Source organism: Eurytemora carolleeae, unplaced genomic scaffold, assembly GCF_000591075.1.
Source record: "Eurytemora carolleeae unplaced genomic scaffold, Eaff_2.0 scaffold1449, whole genome shotgun sequence".
Lineage (NCBI taxonomy): Eukaryota > Metazoa > Arthropoda > Copepoda > Calanoida > Temoridae > Eurytemora > Eurytemora carolleeae.
Window position 1 is genome coordinate 63,716 of NW_019397338.1, and position 10,044 is coordinate 73,759.

Consider the following 10,044-nt stretch of genomic DNA (forward strand, 5'->3'; position numbering starts at 1 on the left):
TATGGATGCTCAGATTAACAAAAATTTGTATTGACAGCTTCTCTTAGTTTAAATGCACTTTTAACTTAAATAAAGCTTGTTACAAATCAAAACTTTTAAAAAAGTCGTCTTCATTGTATTGATATAAACGCCGACACCTATACAGTGATAAACAGAAAGACCCAGAATTAATTTATAATTAATCAGACGACTTTACAATCGAATTTTACAAATATGATTGATGAATCAATTATGATAAAATAGCCCTAGTCCTGCCATTTTCAAAATGTGGTCTGTCTTTATTCTATGTTTAAAATTACCAGAAATTTATATGGAAAGTTGTCTGATAAACTTTGAATAAATTCTGGATTTTTCTGGTTATAACTGTAGATTAATTTATAGCAAGATGAATGGCATTCGACCTTCAGCCTCTTCAGCAGGAAACAGAACACCTCCAGACAAACCAAAACTCTCCCAAAACTCTTCTGGGGTAAGCACGCTAGCTGAAGTGCACGGCATGGCACTTGAAATAGAAAAAAAATCAGAAAAAATTGAGTTTTGAAAGAAAAAAAATATAATTTAAAAAAAAATTATTTTAGAAAACGAAATTTCCTTTTTTAAAAATTTGGTTTAAAAAAAAACTTTTAGACAATGTCACTCCTAGCGTACCCGGGTTCCCTCAAAATTTTTTAGCAAATTTGGCCGGCAGTTTCGACATGAGAGGAGGAGGGTGTTTTTGACAAATATTTTAGAATAATGAATCAATTTACCATTTTATCTTTAAATGTGTAACTTTACAACTCTGGACTGCGACCAAGGTAATTGAATACTGGGTTTAATCACATGTTTCGGTTCAAGTCCCTGTTTCGGTTGCGTTTGTTTATAAACAACCAATATACTATTGTACTACCGAAAATGAGTTCAATGTATATTACGGAATTTGGTTTATTCTGAGTACACAATTCTCTTATGGACTTACCTTACCTTGGGTTAATGGCTAATGTTGGGTCACGGGTACGTTCCGACTTTTATCTGAGAACTGAAACTTTCCGTTCGGATCAATTTTATTGACGCCGTTGACGGAAGATATTACATATAAATCGTTAACAGGCACAGCTGGAACAATTTGAGGACAAACTTTTTTAAAAACGTCAAATACATCAAATTAATTTGTTATTTTCTTTAATTTTAAAAATCAACAAAAGTCGCCGTTATTTTGAAGTTTTTTAAAACCGCTCATTTTTTTCAACAATGGCTATTTTAACGGTTTTTGCTATACTTTTTCTGTTGATTTTTAAAAACTTGCCGTTTATTAACGAAACGTTTCCCAGCCCTATGTACGTCTGTCAAAATCATTTTAACTGAAACTCTAAATGTAATCTTTTGTGCAGGCAGTTAACCGTAGAACTGGTTTAAGCTGTGCTAACTGCCAGACCAACACTACTACTCTGTGGCGGCGGAACTGCTCAGGAGAACCAGTTTGCAATGCATGCGGTCTATACTTTAAACTTCATCGTGTAAGTAAATAAACAATACCACCATTCCCTAAGGACAATTTACATAAGTAAATAAATAAAGTCCAACTAACCACCGAAGACTATAATTGTTTAGCCCACAGCAATTCCTTAACAACTAGGAAAGTAAAAAAAAAATATGCACGACATTTTATGACATTTTATTTTTAAAAGTTTTACAAACACAAGCTCAAAAGATGCATAATCTGAACTAGAAGGATTATAGTAAAGTGTTTACTTATTATACCAGTCCGTCTAAAGCAGCGCAAAAGTCTTGCATTGGTTAGTGGTTAGCCCTTCAATCCTACAAAATGAATTTTGACCCCTGTTGTATGTTTATCTATTGATGAGGCTGTGTACCGTAAAGCTGAAAGCTGGGCTGTTACAATTGGGGTTGGAAATAATTAAGTTTGTGAACGACCCATTTTGTTCCTTTTTTTCAATTGTTCAAAAAAAATATTTCGTTCGTTCGTTTTCTCACTGAACGATTGTTCAGTAGAATCGTTCTTATAGTAAACTTGTTTGTTTAGTAAAATCATTTGTTCAATAAAACTTGTGTGTTCAGTAAAAAAGCTAATGTTTCGTTCGAACAATTTAAAATCATTTGTTTTTGCTTTTTATTGTTCGTTTTTAAGAAATAATCATTTTCATTTCTCTGAACGATCCAGTTTCTTTGTTCAACGTTCGTTTTTTTGTAAACAACACCCTTTTCCACGATTAATTGAGTTCGTTCTCAAAAGTTTCTCTCGTTCTTAAAAACGATGTCCATCTCTACAAGAGCTTGGTCAACTACAAATTCAATTTTAGCTAATCTTGAACCGATTAGCAAAGTAAATTTTTTAAAGGAAATGATTTTTTGCCACAAACTCTAAAGCTGTTTCCCCCCTATATCTTAGCAACCTGGTGTTGTAGACATTTGATATTTCAAACTATGAATTCTGTTAGATCAAATAGTCTGATTTTAAAATATCATCGGTTTACACCATCTAGTTGCAAAGATATAGTGATTTGAGTTTGTGGCAAAAACTCCATTTCTTTAGATTTAAGTATCACATGCTTATTTGACTTCTTAATACCAAGAAAAAACTTCTCATTTAGAAAAAACCTCATGAAAATTCTTTTCTAAAACAAATCATTTTGATGTTTCTGTTCAGATAAATCGTCCACCATCTAAGAAGAACGAAGGTATTCGTTCAAGGAAAAGAAAACCTAAAAATCCAAACAATGTTAAGGTTAGAATAAGATATATAAAAAATATGTAATAATAACATACAGGGTGTCCAATGTACATTATATACAGGGTTTCTTACTTTGCTCAATCATTAAACACGCCATTCAATTAGACTATACAATTTAATATAACTCTGGGATTGTTTTATTTTAAGAGTTTCAGTTCGTCCTCACATTTTCTTCTTTTGTGAGTAACACTGCCATACATAAATGATCTCTGACAGCTACAGGGTGTCCCACGAAACCTGACAGTTGGTGAATAGTTTTAATTGTCTTCTTACACATACTGTATTAGATATTAAAGCCTTTTTGCAGTTTATTTCTTTTTAAAAAATGTTTAAATCATATATATTTTACTGTGAAATCAATTTTATAATGATAAATACATCAAACAACTTATCAAATTATGGAAGAAGACATTTTAAACTATTCACAAACTGTCATGTTTCGTGAGACACCCTATATCAAGGACACAAGGTTTGTATAAAAAATATATTCAAACATAATATTCACGTTGCCTTGCAATACTGTAAACAAAACGTTCAAACGTTTAATTATGTATTTGCCAAAAAGCAAAAAGGGCATTTTTTTTCTCAAAGAAACGAGTGTTTGACACAAACATCTGATTTTCTAATTCCTATATCTGTACTACACAATTTCGTAGACTAGATATTTCAAACTATGAGTTCTGTTAGATCAAATATTCTAAATTTGAACTATCAAAGTTTTACATCATCATGTTGTAAAGATATAGGGATTAGAAGAGATGAGCTTGTGTTAAAGGCTCTATTCCTTTGTACAGAATAAAATAAACTTATTTTGAAATTTTAATATTTATTTATTTCAAAGAGTGTAAGTTTAACAGTTAAGGTTCAATATGTTGCCAACATACAAATGAATGATAGATGTTCTAATATTATGTTTAGGAGCCTAGAAGGCATAAAACCTCCACAAAGCCAGCCAGCGTTGTTAATATGGAGAGAGAAATGGGTAAACCAAAAATATTTTAGCTTTATCCTTATTATTTTTATTGGTCTTGATCAATCTTTGAAAATTACAGGGTTAGTCTTATTTTGAAGGAAAAGATGTTTTTCAGTGATAGAAATAATTTAAATACACATTTTTGCTTTTCTGAACTTTTGATTTTGAGAGAAAAAAGATTCGCGGATCTTTTTTATGGCCATAGGAGTAGCAAAAAAAAAATAAAAATGTCCAAAAAATATTGAAAAAATACCATCTAGGAGAGTTGCACAAAAAAGGTACAATTTTTCATCAGGCGCCGCCAATCACATTTTTTTTGACTCACCCTGTAGTTTAAAAACTTTGATTTCCTTAATCAAGTTTATTTCAAATATTTTAATTATCACTGCAGTAAACTTTTTAATGATTCTCATTTCTCATACAACTAAAATACAAAAGGATTTCTTGAAATTTTAGGAAAAATTTTGAATCTATGTCTTTGATGTTTTTTCTTTTTGCGCTTAAAAATCAAAAATTTGTAACTGAAATATTTTTCCGACAAAACGAGTTATAGGATTTTCTTATTCAAAGGGACTGTTTGCAAAAAATTTAAGAGGGTATGAGAATGGTGGAGATTTTCTCAAAATTATATTTACCTATTTATCGGTTAGAAATAGGGCAGATCCGTGTGTAACGTAACTATAGTTCCTCTTTTTTATATTAAGCGAAAACTCCCTTTATCTTTAGTTTAAATTATTTTGATCTTTTAGTTTAAAAACTTTTATTGCAGAGAAGATGAAAGGCTCCAGGTTGGAAGGTAAGACTAAACCCATCTCTTCAACAGAATTAAGTTTTCAAGTCAAATTTTAAAATTCAAAAACTTTTGCAAAACCGATTCTTTTGACTAAATGGGGGTTTTTAAGTGTTGATTTTACTATTTTTTTTGTATTTAGAGACACGAGTAAAGATTGAGATCGGAGATAGAAATATTTATTTAACACCTAAACTAGGAGAGAATCTGGACCCACAGGTAACACAAAAAATCTGAAAAATTCTAAATAATCATTTTTGAAATATATGAAGATAAACACTTTGAATGGAGTATGAATCTGCATATTCAGAAATTTTAGATAACATTTAGATAATTCAGACATAATGGGATGCTTATTACAAGGTTTCAAAAACCTCTCGAAATTTTAGATAAAATGATTTCTATTATAAGGGAATGTGAAAGTCCAATGAAAGGGGGTATAGGCTGAAACCTAAAAATGTTTGAAGCTGATCGCGACCAATATTAGTTCTATGTCCTTGTCTCGAAAAAACTGTGTCAAAGTATTATAGATATATAAGTTTTGGTATAACTTTGCCAGAGTTTTATACCAATTTCTCGAGACAAGGACATCAGATAGAAATAATATTAGTCGCGATCAACTCCTAAATTTGTTAGGCCTCAGCCTATACCTCCTTTAATTTTACCTTAACAGTCCCTTTAAGGAGATAGTGTTGAATTCTGGAAAGCAGTCTGGATATTCAATCAAAACTAATGATTATATATTAGCAGGTTAAATTCTTATAAATTTGAAGTAAAAAAAGTATATAACTAAGAAAAACATTAAAGAAACCAGTAGACCAGTAGACCTGTATACCAGTAGACCAGTAGATCAGTAGACCAGTAGACCAGTAGACCTGTAGACCTGTAGACCAGTAGACCAGTAGACCAGTAGGCCAGTAGACCAGTAGACCAGTAGACCTGTAGACCAGTAGACCAATAGACCAATAGACCAGTAGACCTGTAGACCAGTAGACCAGTAGACCAGTAGACCAGTAGACCAGTAGACCAGTGGACCAGTAAACCAGTAGACCAGTAGATCAGTAGACCAGTAGACTAGTAGACGAGTTGACCAGTTGACCAGTAGACCAGTAGACCAGTAGACCAGTAGACCAGTAGACCAGTAGACTAGTAGACCAGTAGACCAGTAGACCAGTAGACTAGTAGACCAGTAGACCAGTAGACCAGTAGACGTAATTATTCACACTGAGACAAAGGACTTCGAGTTTAATGAATTTGAGGGATCGCTGAACCGCCTACCGCCGATTAAAGTTTGAGTTACCGATTCAAATCCTTCCAGAATCTTTAACATAAATTGGTGGTTTAAATTTGAACCGGTATTGCTTAGTATTAGACGGTTCTTCGACCTACCCGATATTCATTAAATTTGGTCCAAGAAGAGAAAATAAGAAAAATCAATCAATCTTTACAAGACAGACAAATTTTATTTTCGTCATAGTTTAACTTAAAAAGGGGTAAAGGGTACCATTGTGAATCCGGCATTTAATCATAAGGGTCAATCGATATTACTCTTTTATATATTCTATTATTCTAGGAAAGGTTCTAGACTACACAGACATGAAAGCTCATGAATTTTCACAGGTTGATATTATTCATTTTACCATCGAAACTAAATCTGTTAAATATATATATATATAAGCACATGCTTGGGAACCCATCGTTGCCCAGGGTAGTCATAGTTAGTTTCACTTTTTACCCGTGATTTGTCGTAAAGCTATGTTTCCCTATAAAAGTGGTTTCACTTAACTTAAAAACCTTTAGCTCATCGAAGAACATTCACGTAGTTTTCTCGAGTTCCCCAATCAACATTTGAGGTAAATCGGTCAAGGGGTTCATGAGTTATGATCTGACAAAAAAACCAGACGAACAGGGATTACAACTTATAGATATATATATATATATAGATATATATATATATATATATATATATAAAGATTTGTAAAGTACGTGCAGGCCAATGTTAATCTACAAAATCGTTAAAACGATTTCAAACAATTTTAATTTTAATACATATTACATTTTTTTTATATGGCCATTTTTATTTCAGCCCGTGGACTATGTCATGGCTCCTGGGAAAGGGTACCTAGATGACGGAAACGGGCTCATCAATGGGTAGGTTTAATAACAAATAAATGGGTATGTTTTATAACGAATAATTATGGGTAGGTTTAATAACACATAAATGGGTAGGTTTAATAACACATAAATGAGTAGGTTTAATTACAAATAAATGGGTAGGTTTAGTAACACATAAATGGGTAGGTTTTATAACGAATAATTATGGGTAGGTTTGATAACTTATAAATGGGTAGGCTTAGTAACAGATAAATGGGTAGGTTTAGTAACAGATAAATGGGTAGGTTTAATATCAAATCCTACGATATTTCGGACCTACCCCAACATCGATCATACGACAGCTGTATGTCAGATGTACATTCTTGTTTGTTAATCCGACCCAACTGCAGATATTGTCAGTAGACTGTGCTACCATAAGGATCTCGCTGTTTTCGCTGCACACAAATTTATAAGTCGGATGCACACACTTTTTGTAGGTCGTATGTATACTTTTTGTAGGTCGAATGCACACTTTTTGTAGGTCGGACGCAAACTTTTTGTAGGTCGGATGCACAACTTTTGTAGGTCAGATGCACACATTTTTTAGGTCGGATGAACAGTTTTGTAGGTCGGATAAACACTTTTTGCAGGTCGGATGCACAACTTATATAGATAGTATGAACACATTTTGTATGTCGGATGAAACACTTTTTGTACAAAAGGTCTCCATCTAACCTACAGTTAAGTGTGCAACCGACCTACGGTAGGTCGGATACACACAATTAAAAAAGAATAAGATTATCAACAAAACACTTGTTCAGGATTGATCCCTTGATGTCTCGTGTTCGTGGTTTAATGGGCGGAGAATCCTATTTCAGGGAGGTGGAACCCTATGAGGCAGATGTTTACTCCGCCAGATTACACCAAAGGTAAAAACTTTTGTTTATCACTGATCATAAGTACGATTTTTTCGACAAAAACTTTTGAAAAAACGATTGTTTTGTATAACGAACAATTTTATTGAACAAACGATTTTTCTGAACGATTGTTCTGTGAGAATATGAACGATAATTTTGAAAACAAACGTTTTCAATTATTTGATTGAAAAAAAACGAACGAATTTGGCCGTGTATGAACGATTAGGGATGTTAACGTTTTCATTTTTCAGAAAAACGATCGTTTCGTTATGATAACGACGACGAAAAATCGAAAACGAAACGATCGTTTTTAAAAACGATCGTTTTTTAAAAAGTTCGTTTTTTTAAAAATGGTCGTTTTTAAAACGATCGTTTTTCAAAACCTCGTTTTTAAAAACGATCGTTTTTAAAAACGATCGTTTTTATAAAATTCGTCGTTTTGTTAACGATCGTTAACGACTGACCTTCGTTAACGATCGTTAACGACGACCCTTCGTTAACGATCGTTAACATAATTGTCAATAAAAAAATTTCAAAAATGATCGTTTTTTCAAAAACGATCATTTTTTTAAAAACAATCGTATAAAAACGATCGCAAATCGTTTTAATAAAAACGATCGTTTTCAAAAACGATCGCTATTCGTTTTCTAAAAGTTCAAAACGAGTGGGTCGTTTTTAAAAACGATCGTTTTTTTCTGAAAACGAAACGATCGTTTTTGAAAACGAAACAAAAAACGATCGTTTAACGATCTTTTACAAAAACGATTAACAACCCTATGAACGATGAACGAACGAAATGAAAAAGTCGAACGCTCCCATCTCTAATCATAACTCATAACGTGTTATGTGAGTTTGAAATATCGTCGAAATTCAGATGAAGTAAAAATTTAAAAAAAGTTTTAGATGCCAATTTCTATAGTTTGGTAAGTTGTCTGACATCAAATGGCACTTTAAATATAAACTAGGCTTTCATGGCTCTTCTAGATTATCTTAAACATATTTGACTCCGCGTAGAGGTTTTTTTACACTCCTCCTAGAATCTGAAGTACATTTGTTAAGTAAATAAAGACATTGGGGACTGGGGTTCCTTAAATGTATCTTCCTTGAAATATGTTTTTTCTAGAACTCCCCCATTGGAAGCCTATGAGAGTATGCAGGTTCACTATGCATCATCAGCTGGTCCACACCAAACCGGGTTTTCTCCATCAGCCTACTCGCCAGCCGGTCATCCCAACTCCTACTCCCCTTCTGCTCATCCTGCAGCATACTCGCCAGCTGGTCAGCATTATCCCATCTCTTATTCTCCTAATTCTAGTCATCAAACTTCATTTTCTCCACCCGCATCCACCCCTTTACTCCATTCTAGCCCCTCCTCAAACCCTCTGCTCCATTCTCCCCCGTCCTCCACCCCCTTACTCCATTCTCCGAGTAAATCAGGAACACCTTTACTCAGTCAATATCCAATCAGGTAAATCAAGCTTGGGACGGTTCAGGTTTTGACTATATGGGCAACCATTAATTTTTTTTTGCTTTGAATAATTATCAATTTTTAATTGAGTTATAATTTTAAAAAAAATGCCTATGAAAATAATTTTTTTATTAACAGAAAGAGATTTTTCAGATGTTTGTGTATAGTGCAGTTAGTTTACTATTGCAGTTTATTTTCCTAATTACACATTCCGAATGTTAGTTTTTGGTCGGCTTATGTTGGGCCGTTTTTTGAGATGAATATTCTGTGAAAAAAGAAAACTAAAATCTGTACAGCAAGAAAGCTCGATCTTTAACAAAATGTTAATAAATGTCGGGTTTTTAGAGAAGAAAAAAACACATCAAAAACTGAATTTTCTAATTATAATTTTCTAATTTAGGAACTCCAGCTCCCATCACCCGGGATCCAGAATTTCGCCATAACAATGTTGTTTTAGACATTTTTTACAAGCATTTACGTTTATTTATACAGAAAACCACAGAAAACTGTGTAATGGAAAGACGACATATAAACAATCTTTGTATATTTGATGTTGTTATAAAGTTTTACCAATTCAAATTACAATGTAAGTATTGATCTTCAAGTTCATCGGACTGTTTATAGTCATAACTCTGGTCGTCTTTTTATTTCACAGTTTTCACACTATAAAAAACCATTACTTTACTCATTATATAAATATGAAAAGATAAGAATTAACTTAAAAATACCTTTTAAAGTGAGTTTGATAAATCTTAATAGATAAGTTTTAAAAATATCAAAAAAATTTTATTTTTTATTTTAAACAAGTTACATTGCTATAGTGGAATATTTAAAGCTTTTTTGGAGCAAAGCATAAATTTTGAAAACTCTTTTTTTTAGTTTCAGATGGTTTTTTAGATAAAAAATGTTTAAATCTAAAATTTCAACACTGATTTAATTAGTATCATTGTCCTGAACGTACGTATTACGCTCGTCTTTGACTTGGGTCTCATTTTCCTAATTTACAAAAAAGCTCAAAAATAAAAACAATTATTTTAAAATTATTTTTCATTAAATGATAAATGCAATCAA

General features: G+C 32.4%; 1 protein-coding gene across 2 annotated transcripts; it reads left to right on the forward strand.

The window, feature by feature from the left end:
• The first annotated feature begins 358 nt into the window (after positions 1 to 358).
• On the forward strand, positions 359 to 9,784 carry LOC111713607 (zinc finger transcription factor Trps1). Of its 2 annotated transcripts, XM_023488502.1 has the most exons (12): positions 359 to 469; positions 1,371 to 1,496; positions 2,648 to 2,725; positions 3,650 to 3,713; positions 4,474 to 4,500; positions 4,637 to 4,713; positions 5,178 to 5,244; positions 6,068 to 6,114; positions 6,581 to 6,645; positions 7,410 to 7,517; positions 8,629 to 8,973; positions 9,374 to 9,784. In XM_023488502.1, exons 1-12 carry the CDS (start codon positions 386 to 388, stop codon positions 9,414 to 9,416), a joined length of 1,131 nt encoding a protein of 376 aa, XP_023344270.1. In that variant the 5' UTR covers positions 359 to 385; the 3' UTR covers positions 9,417 to 9,784. The 2 variants fall into 2 exon arrangements, with proteins under 2 accessions (XP_023344270.1, XP_023344271.1); XM_023488503.1 differs by lacking the exon at positions 4,474 to 4,500.
• Positions 9,785 to 10,044: the final 260 nt, after the last annotated feature.

Bases quoted from the DNA above. Each gene is read 5' to 3' on its own strand.
- LOC111713607 (XM_023488502.1), top strand. From the start codon at position 386: ATGAATGGCATTCGACCTTCAGCCTCTTCAGCAGGAAACAGAACACCT. The intron at 3,714-4,473 runs GTAAACCAAAAA...CTTTTATTGCAG, and splicing joins TAATATGGAGAGAGAAATGG to AGAAGATGAAAGGCTCCAGG. The intron at 7,518-8,628 runs GTAAAAACTTTT...TGTTTTTTCTAG, and splicing joins TCCGCCAGATTACACCAAAG to AACTCCCCCATTGGAAGCCT.